General features: G+C 41.8%; 1 protein-coding gene across 3 annotated transcripts in view; it reads right to left on the bottom strand.

Moving 5' to 3' along the window:
- LOC148035041 (pentatricopeptide repeat-containing protein At5g27110-like) overlaps positions 1 to 26,871 on the bottom strand; it is a 39,502-nt gene extending 12,631 nt beyond the window's left edge. For 2 of the 3 annotated variants that reach the window (XM_087679934.1, XM_087679933.1), the window contains exon 1: positions 24,550 to 26,871. In XM_087679934.1, coding sequence (XP_087536060.1) covers positions 24,550 to 26,570 — 2,021 coding nt within the window. In that variant the 5' untranslated portion in view covers positions 26,571 to 26,871. Of the gene's footprint in view, positions 1 to 20,891 lie in introns of all 3 variants that reach the window. The other variant, XR_015691140.1, reaches the window with a different exon arrangement.
- Between the last annotated feature and the right edge of the window lie 280 nt (positions 26,872 to 27,151).

Raw genomic sequence — 27,151 nt, 5'->3', positions numbered from 1 at the left:
GGGGTATGGGCACCTTGTTGTTGATGAAGTTTCAAACCCGTCAAAAAGCCTCCATCTCTATTGAATTGTGCTAAAGAATGCCCCAAAGATGGTAGAAAGCCTTAGGGAACTAGCACTCCCAGTTGCATCTAGAGAAAAGCTAGCCCTTATGGAATATGAAGTGGAGGGAGGTGCTAGCTCATGCAAAGATGGCAAAGGAACTATCCAACCCAACCTTTATTTGAAAGCATCTTAAGACGGAGATTGGTGCAGGTCATATGCTAGTGCCATTAGGCAATAAGAGGATTCATCAATGGTAAGCGACCCTCTTGTGCACACTAAGGAATCACTAGTGCGCACTAATGATTGGCACACCTTTGCTAGGCAAGGCCCTCAAAAGTGGAGTCTTTAGGCAATGCCTCTAAGTCACCATAGAAAATATCAGATCTCAAATATTGTGCAAAGATGTACAAGGTTTCCAAAAGTATAAAATTGCAACAATTTTAGGTTGAGCAAGGCATGTAGAACCAATCTGTTGATCATGCAATGCATTGCTTTCACTTTTTGAGCCTCCTTGGGTGATTGTATTCACTCTTTAAACAAAGACATGTTAAAAAAATTTCTAATGTGGGGTCTGCTTCTTGATTGCACGTATAAAAGGACCATTAAGTGCTTGCAAAAACTAGCTATTGGCTTTACACCAATTGTAGGAAGAGTCCTTGATGAAGAGCGTAGGGCCAAAATCCTTGGGGTTAATAATAATATTCCACACATCATTCATGCATTAGTAGATGCAGTGAAGACTATACATAGTGTTAGCATCATCCACATTGATTGGCATGTAGATAACATTATGCTAGACTTCATCAAAGATAATATCCCTAGGGCTAGCATCATTGATTAATGTCTGAAGCTCATCTTAGACCTAACATGGCAAAACCTCAACTAGTAGTGTGGCATTGATGCGAAACTCATAGATGTCATTAATGAGCACCAAAGAAAAGGGGAGATGAAAAGGAGAAAGAGGCCATGGACTACACTAGAAATTTATGATCTCATGTGCTAAACTACTTGCATCAAGGAGTTTTACATGTATGCTTTGGGCTGGCTCATTATATTCATGATCAAATTTTGGCAATTAGACCAACACATTTGGTTGCATAGGGAGCAGGTGGATACCCACGACAAAAATGGTGATATAACTCATAGAGTCAAAGGCTAGGGATCACATGCTAGTAGATGATAGGGCCTTGTAGTCATCCTTTGTTGATTTGGATGATTCTTTTTGGAGCAGAACGTGACATCAAACTTGCAAAGATGTAGTGACCCCTTATAGAGCTTGGGCTGCCCCTTGTAATAAGCCCTATATTTTTTGTATTTCTTATAAAACACAACATTTTCGAAATACAATTTGGTAGCTTTCATGTCTTTATGAGTCTGTGGGTGCCTTGAATCTATCGTATGTTTCATGTAATTTGTCATTTGAATGTTTGGACCATAGTTGATGTTTTGTGTATTTAGTTGCATTTGATTTGATTAGTTCTAAATCTAAGTACTAGGAGTACCTCCAATGCTCTCCAGAACTTGCAATTTGATTCAAACCTAGTTGTGGATTGTAATGTAATTCCATTTGTACTTAAACATAATGATGAGTAATGGAAATTTTTTGGATAAACTTGAAATGCTATAGCTCTTTGATTCTCTCTTTCTTTTCAACTTTCAAAAATCACTTGCATATGCATGTGCATGCACTTACACATTCACACACTCTCTTTATTAATTGTGCAAACAAGGAAGCTCTCTTTCACTTTGGAAGTTAAGTGTTAAACAATGTAAATTAGTTATGTATGCCAAATGTTCAAGCTTGCAACTTTGAAAGGGTCTCAACCATTTATAATGTTTAAAGTTCCTTGCATCAAAGCTAGTAGAGATGCGAACCTTGAAAGCTAATCCATTATTGTCTCTTACTGTTATAACTCCTCAAGCATTGCTTGGGATCGAGTCAATCTATGGGTGAGACGCTCCTCAATGTTAGAATATGCCACCACCACATCTACATCTCAATGTTTGTTGCAATGTGCCCTTATCGTTGCCCTTAGAATGATTGTTCTCACTAGAGATTGATGCCTCTCTCCCTTCATCACTATAGTTGTTAGCCACCCTTTCATCCATGTTATATATGGCATACAAGATGGGAATCCTTAAATGGTTGTAATAAAGCATAAGTCACCTTAGTCTAGAGTAGGCTAGGGTTAAGTATAAAAGGTGGAGATGTAACTTGTGAGGGATCTTTTTGCCATTTCAAGCAATACATGCTTTGAGGTTCCTTCCTCCACCAACTAAGAGGGTGCATGCTATTAGCCACCAAGATATGGGATACATACCATGTCCCACCTTGACACGAGGTGAGTATTCATGTTGCAACTTACATCTATGATTCTCACCCTTCCATGGCAATACTATTTCATGCCTAGCTACCTTGGCTATGGCTTCCTTGCAAACATGGTGTATTTCTTTGCAAGCATGGTGTAATCCATAAATTTCTTGTTATTTGACTTGTTGTGAGAACTAATATATTACATTGGTATCAGAGCAGCATGGATTTTGATCCATGGAAAGAGTCATTTTCTTGGAGAATTTATTCACAAGGACAAGAACCAGTTAATTGGAGTACAAAGATTCACAGGGTTTGGTACAGTTCAAATCGTGACTAGTCAGAGTTCTCTGCAACAAGTCGAGACTAATTTTGGAGGTTTCTTGAAGAAGATCTTGAGGAAGATGGAAATTATTAACCGAAATAGCAGGACGTGGTCAAATGGAGGTCCATTTTGAAGGTTCTTGATTTTAACTGGAGTCTAAATTGGGGATTTAGGAGTTAAACCCTGTATTACTTTTTGGAACAAGCTTCTTTCCTCTTTCTCAAGCTTTCTCTTCAACCTGCCATGGAGGAAATTACTCATCTCTGTCTCCCATTGTTTCTATCATCTATGCAACCTATATAGGATCAAAGTAGGCATCCTAAGCTTGATATTAAATACCTATATGCTTGGATTTAGTGAAGTATCCATCACGTGGTTGAAGAGGCATGCTTGCAGCAGTTTGCGCCAATTTTCCAGCACTTGAAACTGCCATTTTATCTAACATTTGAAGAATTGGAGGCTACAAGCTCTTCCACAAGGTTATTTGGATCACAAAGGTGATGTACAAGGCATCAATGGCATTCTTCCTTCTCCTCCCTTCAAGATTGAAGCTCTCTTCAAACCCTAGCCATGGCTGAAAATGTACAGCATGAGGAATCCTTCAATTTCTTGAAGATTTGGCCTCTTCTTGACTTCTTCTAGCTTCCTAATAGCAAAGGCAAGCATCTACATCAAGCATTGGACCGCCATTGAATATTTCTTGCAAGATTGAAGCATTCTTTTCTCTTGAATTGGGGCAAAACAGGGCAGCCACTTGAATTTTCAGCATTTTTTATCTTTGAAGCTTGCTATCATGGGGCTTTTGGTTCTTAATGCATCCTAAAGCTTTATGCACGGGATTATATCAAGAATTCATGGTCTTGCATCAATATTGCAAGAATAGGGCTTCTTCTTGGCATTGCAAGCGTATGGGCAACATATGCAAGCTTATGTGCTACAATGGAAGAGTTCTCTATCAAGGATTGAAGTCTTCTACCCCTTTTGACGCTTATCATTGACTCCCTTACAAATTTCCAGCCACATTTGGGCTACAAGGATCACTTCTATCAAGCTTTTGGATATTGGAGCTTCCTTGAAGAGAAATTGGAGTCTATGAGCTACATATTCATCATGGGGATTGTAATTTGAGGATATTCTTGGATACATCAAGCGGGAGTTCAAGAATTTCAAGTCTCATACGGATATTGGAGCTTCCATAATCATCTACTTCAACAATGCAAGAGGTATTTCTTACTTTTGCTATTAATCCCTTTAAAATCCAATTGCTTAAGCCATCCATTTGTTGAAAAGGGATAATTAAGAGTAATCCCATTAAAGAATTACCATTTTATTGCATATAGACGCAACTTAGGGCTGAATGATGTTATGCTGAATTCTTTTCATCTTACCCAATACAAATCAGTAGCCAATTGTTGCTAATTCCTTCCATTTGTTGGGAAAATTGTGCTAATCCTAATCTTGAATTGCTTGATGTGATTGAATTAAATATGGTTGAAAATAAGAATCAATCGGTAAGTGGAATAGAATTGTAAAGTAGTGAGTCACTGCTGTAGGTATTCCTTACCCATATCCATTTCAATTCAGTTCTATTCCATTTTGTTCCTATATATCATGAAATGACAAGATTTTGATTTAGCCATGCATATCATACTTTGATTGATAGAATACTAGCTCTGCCATGTATATTCCGATCGAGGAAAAAGATTGAAGTCGGACGAGATAGAAAGACAAAAGAGAGGTGACCCTCCCTTGCTATTTAAGACTCCGTAGAGGTGCACAACTTGGCTCGAAAGAAACTTTGCACACCTTTCGGAGTTTCAGAGCCCATTTAGGTGCCTATCCTACCATTTTATCCCTCACCACAGGTGGTGGACCATGGAAGATCACTTGGGAAAGAGTGGATAAAGATTTGAAGACTAGGGGTACCAAACAGGGTACTTTGTGACATCCTTGGACAATTATACAAGTCTTTCCAATAGGTACCTATCAGTTGCAGGTGTTTACTAGATACTTTGTTAACCCTAAGCCGAGAAGGTGGAAGGATGAATGAAAAAGCGAAAAGAAGATGGAAAAGGAGCAAGGACACGCAGGCGGCCTCTAAAGCTAAGCCGGGGCCAAAAGAGTAGTTTTAAATAAAAGGTGCCTCAAAAACTCCAAAAACTCTTGTAAAAGAGCGCCAGGCTCCCTCCTGTGCCACTTGTAAATGAATAGTCGAATATAGGCCTAGGGCATGAAGCAAAAAGAGGGAATTAGAAAAAGGGACCTTGCCACAATGGCCGGTCATGTAAAAAGGGATGGGTGCCCATGGGGTTTTAGGGTTTGTATATATAAAGTTCAAAAAGTGAATGGAAGCTCATTCTTTGGTGAGAGAGGGAGTGTGAGAGTGTGAGGGAGTGAGGGATCAAGAGGGTGAAGCTCTTCACCATCTCCTCTTCTCTTCTCTTCTCTTTTCTTCTCTTGTGTACACGGCTATGGTGGATGAATCTTGGAGATGGAGGAGGCTTGAGGATGCTTGAGCTAGCATCTAGGATCGTGGAGCTACCAGAGTGCGCGAGAGAGAAGGCAACTCATATCGGCATCAAGGTAAGCTCACTACACTCGTAGGATCGATGGCGCGTCGGCTATGTGAGAGGTAACCATTAGAGCTCACTTGGAATGCTTGAAACAATAAGCAATCTGTGGGTCTTGGCAATGAGCGAAAGCTCCCACATTTTGGTTCCATTGTTGTCGGGACCAACGAATTCAAGCTTGAGCACTTGTGCGCCCCATATCGAGCATTAAAGTAAGGGATTCTCCCCCGAAACGGAGCTTAAGGTAGGTAGGAAGGTTGGGTGTTTTGATCTTCGAAACAAGTAAGTATTTTGGGTTAGTTAGTTTGTTTGATGATTGAAAAATAGGGAGAAATCATTTTAGTTTGTTGCTTTCAATTCTCATTGCATTTAGTATAGGATATGATTAGGAAATCGAACTGGAAAAGGGTAGGGTTTACTGTTGCAAACAGGGCATAAATCATGCAAAAAATGGCAAAAAGCTGGCTTGGATGCTCAATGTTGGCAAGTGAGTGATTGAGAGTGTCAAAGCCATGCCTCGGAAGGGGTTTAAGAGCCAGGAGGCCAAGGGAGAGCTCATTTGCAACCATTGCACAAAGAGAGAGAGAGAGAGAGAGAGCCCGCAAAGATTCGATTCGATTGCGTCATCGGAGAGCCTACCGCTCACCCCAGGTATACCAATCACTTCCCTTGGTGCCTTAGCCAGGATCTGGAAGTTTGTGCTTGTGATGATTGCTTGGCTCGGGAGATTCGATCGAAATCGTCATCGCGCGGTATTCGTCGCGCCGCATTCGGCTCGTCCGAACGGCCCTTGTTAGGCCGAGTCCTAGACTTGGCCCTCGGACCCGTCCATTCGGACCTCAACCCGAAAATTCTAATCGGCCCTCGGCCCAACATTCCACTCGGCCCGTCTGAGTTACTCCACTCGGCCCTTTGACCAAACCGACACTTGGCCTGAGGTCCAATCGGCCCAGGACCCTACTCAGCCCTCGGTCCAATATTTGACTCGGCCCGTCCAAGTTACTCCACTCGGACCTCGGCCTACGAAATTTTTTTTGCACTCAGACAAGTGCGATTCGGTCTGTCCGAGTCACTCGCTCGGTCCTTGCAATTCGGACCAGTTGCGCCGAGTGTGTGTCTAACTCAGTCTCATAAATTTGACGTGACCCAATTGGAGCTCAGTAGTGCAACATGTCGTAAGCCCTCCTGACGTTCAGAGCCTGATTCTGGTGCACCGAGTAGACAAAATCGTAAGGCATAGCCGCTTAATAGTTTGAGTGGGCTGTTGCGATACCTAGAAACCCAGAGACTAGAGGCAACCTGCTGAGCCATAAAACCTTGATCGAGCCCAAAAACGACAAGGCAACGTAACCGAAAGGCCCTAAATCCCGTCTAGACGGCTAGAGAATTGATCTACAAAGCCTATCAGGCCTGAGGGTGCATGAGATGCTTAGAGGCTGTTTGCCGCACTTACCTTGAATTTCCGCACTTGAAGTGCACTTAAGAAAAACTGAAAGCCTGATTGAACACAAGTGCACCAGAAAGAACACACGCACGGAGTGGAGATAACTTGAGGGCTGTATTTAATAAGTCAAGGAACTCACTCAGATAAGCCACTCAAGGGACCCACGAATAGGAGAGAACCCACAGACAGAGACAACCCATCAACACACAAAGTAGGACCAAGCAAGTGGCACAAACGAAGGGGATTTGACAAACCCACTAGCGAAGCACGAGAACTCGATTATGGCAGAGAAAAGCTCAGACCGCAGGTCTAACGAGGAACTCGACTTGGGCGTCTTCCTAGAGGCTATTCAGCAACTGGTCAGTAGCTACGATGTGCACGCCCGGTATGAGCAATGCGGTCGGACAACAGATGCTATCATCGTAGACTTAGAAGAAGAAAGGAAGCTAGCCCATAAGGCGTTGCAAGGAATAGCCGCATACAATAGAGACCAGCAAGCTAGGAGTCAAAGGCAAAGCACGAAGTTGCGTGAGGTATAGCGAGTGCTGAACTTAGCCGGCAAAAACCGAACGAATCACGAGAGAGCCCTAGAAGGAGACTTAACGCTAAGCGAACTTCTTATGAAGCAATTGTTAGACAACACCGCAGTAGAGCAAAGTGCTGCAGCATTGGCGACCTCACTGCTCCTGGCAGGATTAGGAGCAACCAAAGGCTCTAAGAGCCAGTCTAAAATCCCAAAAGTCGCAAAGCAGCTCGACAAGTACCAACCCCATGATGACCCATATAGCTTTGTCGAGCAAGTCTACGAAGCCAACAACCTCAGTGACCTAACTTAGCGTTCTCAAGCGTCCGGGCTCTGCTTAGGTGACAAGGGCAGGACCTGGTATACAAGCTTAGACACCGCAGAGCGGGCAAACTTCAATAATCTCAAGAATCTCTTCATTAAGAGATTTGCCGAGCCTGGATACTCCGACAATCTGCTTGTGCGACTGATGAATGTCAAGCAGAAAGAGGAGGACATTCGCAATTACGTACCCACGTAAGAAGCCTCTTCAAGAGAATCCCTACGGGATTGGATGCATGTCTTTGCTACAGTCGACCTCCCGTTCTCGGATCAAGAGGTGCATGAGCAAGCCATCAAGATGATGGGCACGACCGATGGCACGCCCTCTATATCAGTGTGCATGATGGAAGGAACCCTTCTTGGGAGACCTAAGCCCGTCACCTTCCAAGTGCCATGCAACAAGAGAGAACTTCAGGAGGCCTTGGAATACTTAATAGACAAGCTGGCTGACAATTTAGCAGGAAACCTCAAACCACTCCAGGATCTCTTAGGTGAATCCAAGTGGCAATGGACCAGGGTGCATGACTTGAACCTTATGTACAACTGGGCCTTAGTTCCGGATCGACGATAAGAGATGTACCAAGCCCTACGAGACGATGAATAGTCTAGCGCAGAGAACTCTGATGACGAGTACGAAGACTGCCAACACCCTTCAGTGATGGAAGTGAGGGTGAGATGGATTCGGTAGAATACGACATGGAGGGACATGAAATAGAACAAATACAGGCAAATTCCAAGCCGCAAAAAAGAAGTACCTACAAGACAGAGCGAGGACTCATGCACATAAATTGTAACCGCGCCTAGTTAGAACACATAGGAGCCATAGACCTTGAGCAAGCAGGCCACCCAGAAATACCTAGGCCACCCAAGACCCAACGCACAGCCGGGGACTTACCTGTCCACCTGAGGCGCAGACGATTGAAGTAAGGAAGGGCGAACCAACCCGGGGACACCAAACAGACGAACAACGAAAACCACGGGACCTTCCTAAACGATTTATGAAATTCAAGAAAGGAGATAGGGTAGTGATCTTGATGGGTGCCAAATGGCAAGGGCAAACGAGTGAACCGATCGAGGGACCGGCCAGGGTCAAAGATGTGAACTTAGCCCGGGAAGGGGAGACACCCCGACCAGTCTTCATTGCCGATGACTTGGCTGAGAAAGAGGAAGTGAGTCTTGTCGCTCTCTTGCGAGAGTATGTAGACGTATTCGCATGGTCCTTGGAAGAGCTTAAAGGGGTAGATCAGAGTGTAGTGACTCATAACATATCCATGACACCAAACGCAACACCGGTGAAGCAGCGACCGTACCCAATGAATCCTAAGCACGCTCATGCTATCAAGAAAGAGATTGATAAGCTGATGAAAGTAGGATTCATTTATGAAATTGAGCACACGAACTGGGTATCACCCATAGCTATTGTGATGAAGAAAAATGGAAAAATTAGAGTGTGCATCAATTACAAGAAGGTGAACACTGCTACTAAAAGGGATAATTATCCATTGCCATACACCGAGCACATGCTTGAAAGAGTGGCAGGCAAGGAGGCCTACAGTTTTCTGGACGGCTTCTTAGGATACAATTAGGTGCAAGTGTATCCTGCCGACAGGCATAAGACTGCCTTCGCCACCGAGTGGGACATCTTTGCATACATAGTCATGCCTTTTGGGTTGACTAATGCCCCTGCCACCTTTCAATGTCTCATGTGTACCATATTTAAAGACATGCTTCGCGAGTTAAAAGTCTTTATTGATGACCTCTGCATTCACTCGACCTGGATGGAACACTTGAACAAACTTCAAGCAATCTTTGACCGGTGTCGCCTATATCATCTCTCCTTAAGCCCCTTGAAATGCCAGCTTTGGGTGAAGCATGGATGCATCCTCGGCCACGTGGTGTCGAAGAATGGCATTGCCACGGAGGCCCCCGTCAACCACTTACTATTCGTTTGACTTCTCCAACCAACCTTACTACCATGCTTCCACGAGCACCCGAGTTTACACATTGCCCTGCCCTCGCATGACTACTTCAACAACTGCCTTTTAAATACCAACAGTCGACAAGAGTGCCATGGGACTGGCACCTGTCTTGGGGTAATGTTAACCCCAAGCCGAGAAGGTGGAAGGATGAATGAAAAAGCGAAAAGAAGATAGAAAAGGAGCAAGGACACGCAGGTGGCCTCTAAAGCTAAGTCGAGGCCAAAAGCATAGTTTTAAATAAAAGGCGCCTTAAAAACTCCAAAAACTCTTGTAAAAGAGCGCCAGGCTCCCTCCTGCGCCACTTGTAAAAGAATAGTCAAATATAGGCCTAGGACATGAAGCAAAAAGAGGGAATTAGAAAAAGGGACCTTGCCACAATGGCCGGTCATGTAAACAGGGATGGGTGCCCATGGGGTTTTAGGGTTTGTATCTATAAAGTTCAAAAAGTGAATGGAAGCTCATTCTTTGGTGTGTGCCCAACAAGAGCTGTTGAGCGAAAGCTCCCACATACTTACAGGTGCCTTACAGCCCATCACAGGTCTATTAATTGCTTTGGAGGTCTACAAGTGATATAGGACTCATTTCAGGGTGAAACAGAGTCTCTATAGGGTGTTAACAAGTCACAGGAATTCATAGGATAGGTACACAGTTTCTATTACAGAAAATTCTATCATGATCCGATTTGGGATCTTAATATCTTGATTTGAAGAGGGGATATTAAGATTTCATTTTAATAAAAAAATTTAGTAATCGGACATTGAAAGCAAAAGTTATGGCCAATTTACTAACAAGGGGTCTAGTGGATTGCACCTAGACAGGCTGATAGGGGTGCACTATTTGAGTTCATTCTACCCATATACCCTATTGCAAGATGAGATCTTGCTAAGTCTGGAGTATCCCTGATATATAAGCTTTGTTTGGATTAATAAACCATTGGCATTGGTGCAATAGTAAGCAAGTTATTGACAGTTTTCTTCTCCATAGTCATTTTGACAGCACCTATCCTTGATGGCCAAACACAAGAGAAAAGATCAACTCATGTAAACCATTCAAGAAGATATCAAAGAATACATCAACGATAAAAACAACACTAATGAAACCCTTAATCATGACCAACAAGGTGATGATGTAAGTGTTGGTAATGTTCATAGTGCACGATTGGGTAATGATGGAAATCCCTTGTCTCACGAACCTTTTGAAGATCACATGCTTTCAAGAGAAATATGTATGCTGAACATTGGAATGCATGATCAATATGAGCAACCTTCCAAATCCTTGGGAAAGATTGAGAACACATCCAACAAAGTGGATGAAGGACTTCAGTAGAGCTGGTCAAGTTCATGAAGAGTGGATTTGAGGATGTAGTAGCAGCTATTAAGGATTTGAAGACTCAAACCACATCCTTTATACCAAATGAACCCACTATTCATATTGAAAACACTTCAGCCCAGCCCTCCAATATGAAAGAAAAGGGGATTGATCAACCTATTATGTCAACCTTTGAGAAAGGAGAGCCATCTACATTGAGCCACCAATATCATCAAAGCACCACGCCTGTCCTCAATTCAATCCAAGATGTGAGGCTACTTATGAAGAAGAGGAGAACATAAGCGAAAAAAAGAATGAGGAGTTTCATGGATGTGACCCCTTCTACAAATCTTTTCCCTCTCAATCTACCATTAAGCAAAAAGAATCAGACTTTCATGATAAGAGTGGAAGATTTGATGAAAGAAAGTCATTTCATGATATCACCAACAAAGAGAAGTCATTTTATGGTCAACCCACTAATGGACAACATCATTCTTTTGGATTGGGACAATCGAATCATGATGGTAATAATCCTAGACCAAACTCTTTTGGAAGAGATTCAATGAATAGAGATTCTTATAATTATCTATTGGCAACAATTTCCAGCCAACCTATAATGAAAGGGAGTACAAAGAAAATATTACCATTTCCAACTTCAAGGGGGATAATGCATCTCTAACGGAGTGGGAAGAATGGGTAAACGAATTAAAGATGTACTTCACACCTTTCCCTCGCCATGATGAAGCCAAGATCTATTTTGCAGCACTCCATCTTGAAGGCTACGCGCATACATGGTGGAGATATATGCAAAGAATTGGTCACAATTTTGCTTCTTGGGAGGATTTTAAGAAGGCAATGTTGGAAGTGTTTGTCTCTCCAATGGAAAAAGAAAGATTGCAAAGAAGATGGTATAGTCTTCAACAACGAGGCATGTCCGTTAATGATTACTCTAACATGTTCCTTAATCTTTCTATGTACATTGAAGGTATTGATGATTTGGCCAAGTTAAACAAATATATATTTGGTCTAGATTCAGCTCTCTCTTCAAAAGTAGGTGCAATGCAGCCCAAGACAATTCATGAAGCCATTTATATACTGAAAGGTATGGGTAGAAATATAGAAGAGATTCAATGGTAGTTCAGCCAAAAAGTGCAGGGTATTCATTACCTAATCAGCCTTCAAGGGTTGGAACACATTTCAGCCAGCAAAGGGGTGTTTATAGGCAAGAAGGAAAGTGAACTAGTACTTATAACCGTAATTACAGCAAGTTGCCTACATATCCAACGGTCTATGGATCAAAACCAAGTGGAGGAAAATGTTATAGACCAATGGTGGCTGAAGCAAAAAAAGCTTTGCAAGGGCTGAAAATGCACAAAAGGGATTTAAAAACATCACTTACAGCAAAGTTCTTTCAAACGAAAAAATTAGAGACATGAGGGCAAAATGGTTATGCTTCAAGTGTGGAGAAAAGTTGACACAAGACCATAGGCTGAAATGCAAATCCAAAAATAGAAAGCTTAACTTTGTTATCATCCATGAGCCGGATGAGAATGAAAGTGAAGAGGGGAATGTATTTTAGGTAGAAGCAAACCCTATGTTTGAAGAAATGCATGACGAAGATGAAAGAAATAATTATGAATTTTATGATATTGTGGATAATTTTTCTTTTGATCCGGTGGTTCTTTATGTGCAATTTCTCATGACGCATGGACCAGTTATAAAAGAGAAAACACCCTTAGACTTGAAGGGCTAATCAATGGCAGAAAAGTTCATATTTTGATTGATACGGGCAGCACCCATAGCTTTATTAATACCAAATTTTTGCATGGGTTGAGATTGCTTCCTCAACAAATGCAAGCGCCATTGAAGATTCTAATTGCTAATGGAGCTTATGAATCAAGTAATGAAGTATGCCTACACACTCCTATTACCCTATCTCCTTCACGTGTTATGGAAGTGGACTTGATCACTTTGGAAATGGGTCCCATAGATATTGTCATTGGCTGCGATTGGTTGAAAACAATTGGAAAATTTTCTTTGGACTTGCATAACATGCTGATGGAATTCCAATGCAGTGGATAGCCTATGATATTGAAGGGCATTGGTCAAAAGCAAATGGAACTCATCTCTATGAAGAAGATGCGTAAAGAAATCAATGCACAGTCATGCATATTCACTCTTTTGCTTGCGAAAGTGGATGAAGAGTAGTCACCAAATAAGCCATCATCTTCTTCAAAGCAAAAAGATCCAAGAATGGAAGAGCTATTGGAAGAATACAAATATTTATTTCAACATCCATTATCTTTGCCTCCAAAGAGAGAGGTAGACCACCCTATTGACTCTGTTAAGGATTATGGGATGTAATGTCTTTTGTGTCAACAAAATAAAGTCTCATCTCTTCTACCCGATGGCTTACTTCAGCCACTTCCTATTCCTCAAGGCAAGTGGACCGATATCTCTATGGATTTTATAGTGGGATTTCCTACAACTAAGAATGGGTGGAATAGCATTTATGTAGTAGTTGATCGGTTGACTAAATCAGCCCATTTCATCCCTACTAAGGCCCAATTTACATCAAAGCAAGTGGCTCAACAATTCATGGAATGTATTTTCAAGCTTCATGGTTTTCCAATGAAGATTGTGTTTGATCGCGACACTAAGTTTATGGGCAGCTTTTGGAGGAGTTTTTTCTCTTCAATGGGGACTCTTTTGACTTCTAGTACCACATATCACCCGCAAACGGATGGGCAAACTGAAAGAGTTAAACAAATGGCTAGAAGTTTATTTGAGGCACTTTTGCCATGAGACACAAAATGGATGGGACCAATGGCTCCATCTTGTGGAGTTTTGTTACAACAATACTTACCATATGAGCATTGGAATGTCTCCTTTTGAAGCTTTATATGGCTACAAAGTACAAGTACCCTCCGCATTGTTTCATGAAGATGTAAATCCACAAGCATGTGAGGAGTTGGAAAAGATGGAGGCCCTTATGAAGCAATGCAAGGACAATATTCATAAAGCTCAAGAGACAATGAAGGTCTATGCATATGAGAAAAGAAGACATGTGGAGTTTGAGGAAGATGAATGGGTATTTTTGAAGGTTCCTAAGTCACGTTATGCTTCTCTTAAAGGAGGACACAACAAACTTGCTCATAGGTTTTATGGTCCTTATTGTATTGTCAAGCGAGTTGGGGATCTTGCTTATCAACTAGACTTACCTTCAAACATAAGAATCCATAATGTCTTTCATGTGTCTCAGCTTAAAAAGTATGTGGGACCTCAAATTCAAGTTGTTGAACTACCTCCCTTGGATGATGATGGTTTAATAATCTATGAATCCGAGAAGATTATTGGCAAGCGAGAGAAGGTTCTAAGGAACCGCATTCTTGTTGAATACCTTATCAAATGGAAGGTTTTGCCTATTAAAGAGTCTTCATGGCAACAAGCATCATATTTGGAACAATTTACATGGCTTCAACAAGAGGATAGTTAATAAACATGGCAGTAAACATCTTGCTGTATTAAATTTCTATGAGAAAGTAAAATGTCTTATTGGCTTCAAAATTTGATTTTGAAGGCATGGCTGGATACTACATGTTGTCCTCTACATTTCTATATTTGGCACATGGAAATTGGCCACTTCTAGCTCAAGATATGGCCAATTCTGTAGTACAGCCTATTTTGGACAGTTTATAGCAGTTTGTTCCATTTATGTGGTCCATCTTCATCAACTTCTTTGATCTTCATCAACATGGAGCTTTATTTTAGCATGATTCCAAATGCTTCAAGCTATCTTTGTAATCATCCTTGTAATTTGTTCCCAATTCAGCTTTGAGGACAAAGCTCTTTTATTTCGGGATGGCTTGTAATAAGGCATAAGTCACCTTAGTCTAGAGTAGGCTAAGGTTAAGTATAAAAGGTGGAGATGTAACTTGTGAGGGATCTTTTTGCCATTTCAAGCAATACATGCTTTCAAAGTTCCTTCCTCCCACCAACTAAGAGGGTGCATGCTCTTAGCCACCAAGATATGGGGTGTATACCATATCCCACCTTGACATGAGGTGAGTATTCATGTTGCAGCTTACATCTATGATTCTCAGCTTTCCATGGCAATACTATTTCATGTCTAGCTACCTTGGCTATGGCTTCCTTGCAAACATGGTGTATTTCTTGTATTTCTTTGCAAGCATGGTGTAATTCATAAATTTCTTGTTATTTGACTTGATGTAAGAACTAGTATATTACAATGGTATGCATCAACCAAAGACCGCCACCACTTGTCTTTGTTCGCACAATTGGAACATGACTCAACAACCTTCCCCCTCACTTGCTCACTTTTCTTAAGCCTCTTAGTCGTAGATGTCCACACATGAGAACTTCTCTATCACAATAGACTTGTTTTGAAGCAAAGACTCTAAAGTGTAAAGGTGGATACACAGTTGTATCTGAGTAGAAAAATTTAGCATATGTGACATCCAAATATGATGAATATCCAACACTTGGCCTCTTTTGAGAAAAAACTTGACAACTTTCCTATGATTATTAGTAATGGCGATGAACCAAGCTACATCCTCCTTTTTATACTAATCTTTCAATACTAAATTGAGTGATGTTGAAATATTGGAATGTCAATATGAGAAGGTGTGCACAAGAGGGAGAGAGAGATCAAGTAGAAAAAGAAGACCTTGCTTAGTAAGTTACTCAATCACAACTACAGTTGGTACACTCAGACAATACATAAGATAAAGACTAGAATAGGAATCCACTATGATAATTAAGAGTAGAATGGGTGAGAGCCAACTCGCATGCTCCACGATCTTCCTCTCTCCACACCAAGAATATACAACTACATGAACGAATGATTGTAACCACACTTCTTCCTTATATAGACAAAAAGAAAGGAGTTATCCTACCACTAAATAAGCTAGTCAATTACTGCCCATAAATTAGGGCATGGGCACTTGTGAACCTATGATATGACCATCTCTAACATCCTCTCTCAAAGCATATATGAACAAGCAAAGAACAAGAATACCCAAGGTGCACTATGGATACTCTACGAGCACTCACTCTGTTGGTTGTGCCTCAATAAGAATGCACCCTAAAAAAGAAGTCCAAAAGTCAATTCCTATTTGAAAGCAAAGTAGTCAAACTAGCCACCTTGCATCTCCTATAGCCACACAAGCTCCAAGATTCGCCTAGTAGAGCATACATGTGCCCATTAGATCATCTCGTGCAAGACCACATGAATACATCATGTCACATGTCCCATCATGAGCTTGGTGCTTGACACATCAATCCAAGATTTGGAGTCACCAGAACACGTGAAGTCAATAATAAACATTAAATCCACTAAGAATGACAGACCTTCAACATGCCCTCTCTCCATCCTCACACGTGTTCCTTATGGGTAGGGATGAGGACATACAACATCACTAGAGATGAGAAGAACCATCTACTCCAACCATCAGTAGGCCCTAGGTGAGCCAAGATGATATAGATGTGCTTGCAATCTCATGCCCACCAAGCATGACCATGATATCCACCACACACGAGCAGTATGTCTTTTGTATCTTCTTTCTTGTTAAATGTGACACCATGCCACACAATTCTCTCTTTACCTTCACATGCATGACCACTAGTCCACATCATGATGGAAACAAAGATTCCTCCAAATATTGGAGCAATTCAACATCCTCTCAAAAAAGCACTCACAAGCATTAACACTCAATTATGGCTCCACAAGGTACGTTAGAACAATAAATCACTCAATCACAAGGGCACAAACAAGATCATTGTGCAATCAAATGGGAATGAAAAAGTACTCACACATTACCTTAGTAGAGAGAGAATACAAAAGGAAGTGTGATTAACATGTGAAAACTCAAGTTGAGACAAGTAATTCCATTCCCATCCTTAAGCTCCAACAAAATATGAGAATAACCCACAAAAGATATTCCACGTGAATAAAGGCTTTAATCAAAGTCAAAAGACAAGCCATCCACATGCAAACAAACAGAGAGAAGTCAAACATGAATGACATGACTCACATGCATCCAACCACCCCACAAGCAAGGAAAAGGCAAATCACAAGCAAACACAAAATATTTTGCTCACATACAACTAGCTAAAATGCACACAGTAAGTTTAGACATAAGTATTGTAATGAGCTTTTACCTACCAAGTGTCATCAATAGGTGCCAAGCCATTACAACAAAGCATTAGAAGTCCAAATGTCAAACTTAGAGGTAAAACAAAAATAGCCATGTCACCTGCCCACATGCACATCCAATGACAATGTGAAACATAAGCACTTGTGGCTTCCAAAATGAAGACCACAAGTCACATGTAGCAACATCGGTAAGTATCCAAGAACACATAGGCAATCAATATAGAGTCACAATACAATTCAAGGACCATGGCAATAGCGATCCTACACAAGATGTAAAAATTACATGGCGCAGCGAACAGAATCTAAGAAAGAGATAGAGAGTACACAACAGATAAGAGGAGAATAACAAAATTTCTTTATCTCCAAACAACTGATACAAAGATGGCTCTGTCCACCCGTGCGCTTCCACTATGAAGCTTAGATAGCAATCTAGACAGAAGATAGGTGAAGAGCAACTTTGACTAGGTGAAAGATGGATAATGATGGCTGTGAAGGGGTTTAGCTTTTATAGATTGTGAAGGGAGTCATGATGGATGACCTTCCATATGCACCTGTGTCTGTTGACCTTCCATATGCACATATGTCTGTTGACCTTCCATGTGCCCATGTGTCTGTTGACCTTCCATATGCACCTCCACTAGTTGGCCAGGGAATATTCCCTTTACCATTGGCTAGGGCCCCTGATAACTCTCTTATCCCGCAACTCAATGTAATGTGCCTCGAGTTGCTACCAGCTTAACTACTCTGTCTAACCCAAAGATTAGACCCACAACGATCACCTTTTTGCCATCCAACACAATATTAGTGAGTTTGGGAATCTCCCAATTCCCATTTTTTGAATACTAAAAATGTGGCACTCGGATAACATGTCGATAACTTCCTCAAAACCATATGATGTGACCTATTATTGGAAAGGGCTTGAAAAATGGAATCTATTGAGCTATAGAGCGCTTGATTTTGAGTTATATTGTTCAAGTTATGACAAATTCAAAGATTTGACCATGTGTTTCAAACTTATGGGAAATTCCCATATTCCCCAATATGGTGTTATCCGGTCACATAGACCTTATCTGACGTACAAGTCAGGACTCAACCAATGTCCGGGCTCACATATGGCTCCTCATAATGGGGGCCTTACAACTTTGAGCACTATCGATCATTGGTGGCACCTTATGAAGGTGGAGCATTGAGCATATCTAACACAAGATCTATCCTTTTGCACCAACAGCACAAGCATATGAGCATCTCTTCATTCAATAAACCTTTATATCTAATACCCATAAGAGCAAGACAAGCAACAAAAGAATGGAAGACACAAGATCGATGAAAGAGGATGCACAAGACAACCAAGAATAGAAATCCACTCCGATAATCAAGAGGACAATGATCGATCCTAGTTCACATATTCCACACGCTCCCTTTCTCCGCATCAAGAATCTACAATTACATGAATGAATAACTATGGCCATGTTCCCTCCTTTTGTAGACAAAAATGAAGTTGTCCTACCATAAAATATGTTGGCCAATAGCCAAATAAATAATAAAGAGGCCACCCATAAATTAGGGTGTGGGTGCCCATGAACATGTGATATCATCACTTTTAACACTAACTAGGTGAAGGCAATTAGTCAACCATTCCATGGTGGCTACGTGATCTCGCTTGGTGAGTCCTTAATAATACTTTTGGCCCGCATGGAGGCCTCCCCCCCTAAGGTTGAGCTTCAACCATCTCTCTTATGCTACCATGATATGCTTTTCCGACATAGCTCTTCCAATTAAGTTGCTTCTATATACACTTATTCATACTAGTTCTGGGTACCACATTGCCAACATCAAGTCCTTCAACAACCACTTCTATGGTTTGAGAGAGGGTTTCTTTTCCCACTTGAATAACATATTCATCTCAACATTGTATTTTTGTCCTTAACATCATCCCTTCTCGATTACATATTCCTTTGGCATTATGGCACATTATAGCATTTCATTATATAATCCATTCTTGTAAAAGGACACGAACAAGCAAATGATTCCCTCACAAGGACATTGTCCAAGTGGCAACACCTTGTTGCATGAGCATGCACATTGCCCCTTATGCATTACTCCTTTGCATTAGCATTATGCATATATGTTAGTCACCTTGGTTGGGTGCGAACTTGTGAAAGCAAGCACCCATCCAATGAGAAAACCCATGCATTACGTAACATGAATCCGCTTTATCTCATCAAACGGAGCATGTATGAGCACACTCCTCACCACACTCTAATCATCTGATTATACAACTAATCCAATTCCAACCATATCTCCTGAGCAATGATCAAATGCTCTATATGGGCTATTACAACTAGTGTGTCCGAAAAAAAAAAAGAAACAATCGTGCAAGAGTAAAAACAATAGTCATGGTCAACAACAAAAGACCCGGACTCTGTAGTAGTAGAAGGTGCATTAGAAACAAACATCTCGGACTCCTCCTTGGCAATGTGTTTCTTGCACTATGTGATGTAGTGCCCTGGCTTTTTACAATAATGGCACTTGCCCCTTTTTGGCTTGCGTGCCCGCCTGCTTCTTGTTGCTCTATGAAGTACCTGAACTTCCATAGATGGACTGCCTTACCCTTTTGTCTCGCCATAAAAGCATGTTCAGAGGCTGCAACATCTATCCCATTGTTCTTCCTTGTTTGCTCTTTTTCTAGGAGCAAACTAACCAATTGAAGAAAGGTAGGTGGCAACGGAGAAATTCTCACGGTGAGATTTAAGGCCGTGTGAAGGCCAAATAAGAGAAATTCAAAGTAGTAGAGATCATCTGTGCATTAGAATAATACTCATCTACATTCATCAACTGCTCACGCAAGTCCTAAATTTTGTTAAGATGATCTTGCATGGCATCACCTTTATTCATTTTCACATTCTCAAACTCCTTTTTCAAGAAAGAAATGCATGTCTCATTTTTTCCAGCAAACACCTTCTCAAGTGTGAGCCATGCTACTCCTGAAGAACTAGCAAACCGTATCTGCAAAATTATGGACCACTGTTTAGCTTGTCCCAATGTGTGTGAACCTCTGCCAACTAAACTTTGTCATCTAAAGAAAGCTTGGATAAGTCACATGCTATAGAATGGTCTATGGCCTTGGTCAGGAGCTACAAGTCATAGGACTTCAAGATGGCAAGCATCATTACCCCATCTGTGATAATTCTTCCCATCAAGTTTCTAATTTTGAGGAAGAGCTGGCGACACAAGGACCTTTCAGTCCATAATAGCCTAGAACCCCACATCGAGCTTGGAAGACATTGTCACCTAAATAACCTACACAAAAACAAGGGCAGTCCCCCTCTAACTCCAAAAACACAGCCTACAAGGGCTTCCTCCACTTGTCCCTAACCTCCTTCAACCGCCAAAGGTGATGAAAACTCAAAAGCTGGAGCAAAAGGCTGAAAGCATAGCCTTTTCTCCTTCATGAACAGCAAAACCTGCAAAAAATCAGCAACTTTGCTCCTCTTCCCGCATTTCTTTGCTCATTTCAAACTTGTGTTGATGCATAGCCCTCCCACTCACCCTCGAACACTAAAAACACAGCCTTGGTATAGCACTGAAATCTCCTCTTCAAGTCTGCCCACAATCAATATGCCCTTCAATGCCGCTCTGATACCATGTCAAAGTGCAGAAAATGCAAAAGCATATGACCGGATTGAAAGAGAGAGAGAGAGAGAGAGAGAGAGAGAGAGGAATGTAGAATTTACGAAAAAAAAAAAAGAGGAATGTAGAAATCTGCACTGAATGAATGCTGAAGGAGAGGAGATATGGACAATGGCCTTCCAAATGTATCCATGCATTCATGCTGGTGACTGCTGCGAACTGTCCAACCTGATCTAGAAATGCACAAATCTGACCTAAAGTACCTGCACACTGTCTGTGCCCATCCAAGGGATGACCAAATCTCTAACAGCATGCCCATCCTCAGTCTTCAGCCACATTCTGCCACGAACACTCTTGATCGCTGAACTCATGAACACTCCAATTCACCAGCTAGAGTTCTCTCTCGCTCCTCATCGCAGAAGGCATGAACACAAGTGGAAGACAAATTTTTTATCCACACCACAATGATTACACAATGTCACTGCAATTCACCACCCAACAGTCCCATTTATCCAATTTTGGAGAAACATACAGCCAACTGGTTTATTTCAATTGCAGTCAAGCCCAGCATTTTTTTGCTTCCCATTTAAATTAAGTTCAACTGACTTTATACAGAGCCATGTCACTAAGCTTAATTTATGTTGGCATTTTTTTCCATGTCACAATCAACTGTCATATTGGCATTTTCTTTTTTCATGTCGCACTCAACTGTCATCAAGAGCAACCTGCTGTCATCAACCTGCTAACCATGCCTTAGTGCCCATCACAAACTACTAGTGGTTGCACACATGATCTGCCTGCCATGAAATCCTTTTGCCACATCATCCACCCCACCTGTCCTATCACCTGCCTGATGTATGAGCAAAGGTATATAGGTAGTGCCCTAGTGCATTACAAAAGAGCCTATCCCTTAAATGCTCTCTCACCACCATCATTACTCTCATGAACTACCAGTTTGCTGCTATTCAGAGGCTTCCTCACCCTGTTTTAGCTGCCACAACCTGATTTTCAGCATCTACATCATTACCCATCTTCAGGCAACCTGGGCTACTGCTGTTGTGATTCCATCCTCAACTGGATGACCCGATTTGCTGCTGTTTCGACCTCTTTCCAGCCAGATGGTTTTTCCACCCAGCAGGTCATTGTACAGTCTTACAGCATTCTGCTTTATATTTACAGTCATTCATCACTCCAATTAGCCCTCAGCTGCTGCTTGATATCACCCTCAACTCCAGTTGGCTGCATCTTCTTCAGATTTGGCGGTACTGCTGCACTCAGGACCCATACACAGAAGATGACACATCATCTTGTGTCATCTTCTTCACTAATTTCACATTCAGCATCCATTCATTTAAAAGATTCTACATCTTCCCTATTTTTGCCATTTTGTCTGAATTTGTGTGTTTCAGTCATGTTCCTGCATTCTATGTTTTCTCAGTGCAAACTGTAACATATTTTTACAGCTGCCTTATACACCTGCTTCATAGATACCCTATAATTTCAACATAGTTATTGAACTAATCATGACTTTGACCTCGCTTCATAGGGGAGGTAACATGAACAGCGACCTATTCTTGAAGGAAGCTGGTAACAGTTGACTGAAATCAACACAGCAGCCAAAGATCTGATGCTAACTATGGAATTGCATCCTCTTCTGACAGCCCACCCTCAACATTAAATAGCCTCTCAAAAAGCTCTCCTCCCACTCGTGATGACCCTAAGAGAAGATGAGATGGTTGGGAGCTCTTTCCAGTCACTCCCAAATGAGTCAGCCATCTGTGCTGTTTAAAAGATCCCATCAACATTTTACTAAATGAACAGCTGACCAGTCTGAACTCTATAGGTACAAAATCACCAGTTTTCTTTGACCGGGCATCAACCCACTGCCCCGCCTACTCAGCACTACAGTACCAAAACCAAAAACCTTAGAAGCTAAACTTCTGAGTAACCAACTCCCAAAAGGTCTGGCTTTTCCCACAAAGAATTGCCAAATCTGAAGATCAAGTTGAAGATCCATTTGTCCAAAAATTGTTCTCCAAATCCCTCATCCTAGAAAGAATTTCATTGCTCCCAATGGCCTTCTGTCATGGAAACATCTGACACATCATGTGCCAGCCTGTGCCAGCCTATTATCTTAATGCTCTTGGTTGTGCTTTCACTAAATCAGCAAACAAACACTGCTGAACAGGTGAAATATTAGCTTTTTTTCCTTTCCTTACCCTCTTTACTAAATGTCTGGAGAGTGACTAATAAGGATCTTGTTCCCGCCTTGTCAGTAGGTTTGACATGGATGGCATGTGTAGCATGATAAGCCTCCACCAACCATCTCTATCCTCCCATTGTCTTTATTCGCTGCAGGAACTTACTCCAGTCAGCCCCAACTTGCAAAACAACCCTTCTGCAAACAACACAGTAGCACAACATTTGAATCACCACTGCAAACCAGTCCTCTGCAAAACCACACATGGAAACCTTGTCTGACATCTCCCGTCCTTTCCCTGTCAATGCTAACCTACAACGAGCGAGGGCAGAAATCTATCTTGTGAGATCTAGATGGTCATACAGTGTTTTAACCCAATACTGCAATTACTTTGGTTATGTATTCACGCACCTAAATTGTTAAGCTAGAGTGCCTTTTGGTAGGTAAACAAGGCATTTCAAACTGATCTCTCTCTTAGGAGAAAATAAAAAGTGATCTCCTTGTGTTGATCCAAGAAATATTAGCCTACGTCCAACAGCTATGACAAAGGAGACTTCCCTGCCTCCTGTTAGGCTGCCTCTTCCATTTCTTTCTCTTCAATAGTTTTGGGGACTGTATGTCCAAACTGATGGCCTCTATAAGCATTGCCCTTCCCAGTATACGTCCTGGCAGCTCAGTTGAAGCTTAAGATTCATCTCATGCACATATCCTAAATAACTATAAAAAGCAACATTTCATCTCTTCAAATACATGATAAAGAGCATGTTCTCTTTCATCACATCACACCCCCATTATGTAGTTCAAGGTTCCAGCTTAGGCCATCACATTAGAGAACAATTTGGATATGTGGTCCACTTCAAGTGTCTTCTCCATAAGAAGTGCATGTCAAGGACATGCGGTATGAGTGGAAAGTGTCTTAAGAATCATTTGAGAGAGACGATTTGGCCTTGTAGGTCTTGTTGATACCTGTAGGCATCACACTTCAAACATGTTTCCATGGACTCATATTCTCCTCGAAAGAGCACAAAATCATTGAGAAATACATAAATGCTTTTGTAATTCATGCCCAGCTTTCACAACACTTGTCGTCCATCATCACCAAACTCGGACATTATGTTTCCAGATGGCAATATGTGACATTTTAGTAACGTGAAAAAATTTCCCAACACATCCCACTTGACATGCCTAAGGATTAAAGAATAGATGGTACCAAAAGTTGTATTCCAAGATGCCCGGCTATAACTCTCGTTGCATGGTGTAGCAAGTTAATATTATTGCAGTGCATCAAATAGAGGCAACACACACATGACTCTGAACATCTACTAAAGCCAAACTTACTGTTAACCCATCTGTATAAGCTTGATGGCAAACATGCTAAAAGTGATGCAAAATTTTTGAGGTATAGAACTTTGTCTTGATGGTATGACAAGCACAACAAATGTTTAATATATGATGCAACATATAAACAAATGATTAAGCACACAAAACTCACTCTTCACCTGTCCATAATCTTGATGGTAGTACATGTGCTGCAAAATTTCTTAAGGTAGGAATCTTGTAATTATGGTACACTAAGCACAAACAATGATCAAGCTTATGATGCAGTTACATAAGGTGCACTGTTATCCTCATCATCAGATAAAGCTGTTGAAATCAAATCTAGAGATGGCACATATCCTTTATCTTTCAAGCATGAACTCAATATGTCAAATACTGCTAACCTGTCATTACACAAGTTTTCAGTTTTTCCAAAGTCATGTACCACTTTGTCCAGCTCCAATGATGCACTTCCAGGCTTCTTCTTTGCCCCTGCAAGAACCCTCAGCTCCTCCATTCGTTTTGCATCATCCCACCTGCCAGCACTTGCATAAACATCTGCCATCAGCAGATAGGGGGTGGCATCTTTTTCAGTCACCTGTATAAGCTGCTGAAAGCATCTTAATCCCACTCTAACCTCCCCATGAATTTTGCAGGCACTAAGCAAAGCTGTCAAGACTTCCTCAGATGGAAGACATTGCATGGCTTCAGCGAAAACTTCTGCCTCCAAAACATTTCCTGCTCTTGCAAGAAGATCAACCATACAAGCATAGTGATCTGATGTTGGTTCAATCTCATACTCTTCTCTCATCACCTTGAAATATTTAAGACCCTCCATGAGTAAGCTACCATGGCTGCATGCACCTAGAAGGCATGTGAAGGTGATACTGTTTGGTTTCACACCTTGCTTTGGCATATCCTCAAAACATTTTACTGCCATGTTTCCCTGATGGTTTTCACCATACCCTTTTATCAATGCAGTCCATGACACAACATCTCTGACAGCCATCCTGTCAAACACATCCCTTGCTTCTATAAGAGAGCTGCATTTGCCATACATGTCTATCAATGAGATAATAAGAGTAGGGTCTCTTTCCCAGCCTCTCCTAATAATTTCAATATGTATTTCTTGGCCTACATCTAATGCTCCCACAATGCCACATGCTCTCAAGCTGCCAAGGAAAGTGACAGCAACTGGACACACATTCTCCAGCTGCATTTGCTGGAAGCAGTTCAATGCTTCCTCGCCAAAACCATGTTCAGCATAGCCGGCAATCAGTGTATTCCAGGACACTACATCCCGGCTAGAGAGCTTGTCAAAACCTTGCTGAGCTTCTACAAGCAAGCCACATTTGACATACATATCAATCATTGTGCTCCCAACAAACAGATCTTTATCCAATCCCTTTCTCACAATATCAGCACATATTATCCGACCTCTTTCGATATCTCCTATCCAGCCACAGGCTTTCAGACTGGAAATAAATGTGCCATCAGTAGGGGATACACCATCCAGCTCCAGCCATCCAAAACTGGTTAGAGCCTCCTGAGCAAGCCCATGCTCAACATAACTTGCAATCAATGTGTTCCATGACACAACATCCCGCACAAGAAGCTTGTCAAACACATGGCATGCTTCTGCAACTGAGCCACATTTGCCAAACATGTCTATTATGGCGTTGGTGACAGGAAGTTCACTCTCAAACCCTCTTTTGAACACCTCAGCACAAAGCAGCTGCCCTTCCCCTACAGCTTCTGTGCTGGCACAGGCCTTTAAGCCACAAGCAAAAGTGACATGAGTAGGAGAAACACCTTCGGACTGCATCTTGTCAAAGCAATTGAGAGCATCCTCACCAAGTGCATGTTCTGCATACCCTGCAATCAGAGAATTCCACAAGACTGCATCTCGGGCAGGAAGCTTCTCTAGCACATGATGTGCCTCTGTAAGCAAACCAAATTTTCCATACATAACCACTATTGTGCTACTAACACACAAGTCACTTTCCAGCCCTTTCTTGATGATGTCATCATGCAAAGCAATACCTTTGCCTACATCTTGTACAGCACTGCAGGCTTTAAGCAGAGCAACCAGTGTAAAACTGCTTGGCAGTACATGTTGCTCTTGCATTTTGTGGTACATGTGGAGGGCCTGATGTATATCCCGGGAATCAACATAGCCGGAGATGAGGGAACTCCAGGAGTACTCATTCGGGTAGGGAAGTCGATCGAAGGCACGCTGCGCATGAGGCAAGCCACCACATTCAACAAGAGCCGGTATGAGGTAGTTGCCAAGAACGGTGTGGGTGTCCAACCGCTGCTGGCACATGTAAGCGTGCAGTTGCTGAGCGAAGGACAGGCTCTTTTTCTTTCTGCATTTCCGCAAGATGTCGATGAGGTAATGCTCAGCAGCACGCAGGTCAGCCATGGTTGGGGATGCAGAATTACAGAATACATGTTTAGACAGAGAACCATGTTCACCCCCTTGCCTCTGTCTCTTCCCTCTGCGCCCACACTGCTTATCTGATCAGAACCTGTCTTCAGCCTTCATTTGCCAAGTCGTTAACTGGCTTCTCAATGCATCTGCCCAGCCGCCATGAATGATCTTAATTAGTGTTCACTAAAACCAAGTTTTAATGTAAAACGATGGTGCACTATGGCAAGCTAAAGCATCGCCTTTCTTTTTGAATTTGCACTAGCGTTCCGTTATCTTGCTGTCGCCAAGCGGGTGCAAGGGAATCGCACCACAGCTTCACTTCCTTATTGCACAGTGGGTAATGTTATCACAAAAACAACATATGTTTCACTCTCCTCTACTCACAACCCCTCTATCTCTCACCCTTTTTACACCTTCTCCCTTTGTATCCACACTCACTCACTATAACGTGCCCGTCTATCAGCTGTCCAAGCACGTTTTAGCAGTTCATCGAGAAACGAATCTAAGTGTCACCGCCCAGCACTCCCAAGAAATATTCCAAGGTTTGTCGCCTAGGGTTTCCAGAGTTCGCC

This window comes from Lygodium microphyllum, chromosome 6 (assembly GCF_053477565.2).
Source record: "Lygodium microphyllum isolate KBCC chromosome 6, Lygodium_microphyllum_v1.1.10, whole genome shotgun sequence".
NCBI lineage: Eukaryota > Viridiplantae > Streptophyta > Polypodiopsida > Schizaeales > Lygodiaceae > Lygodium > Lygodium microphyllum.
Note: the sequence above shows the minus strand (reverse complement) of the source record. Positions and strands in the feature narration are given on the sequence as shown.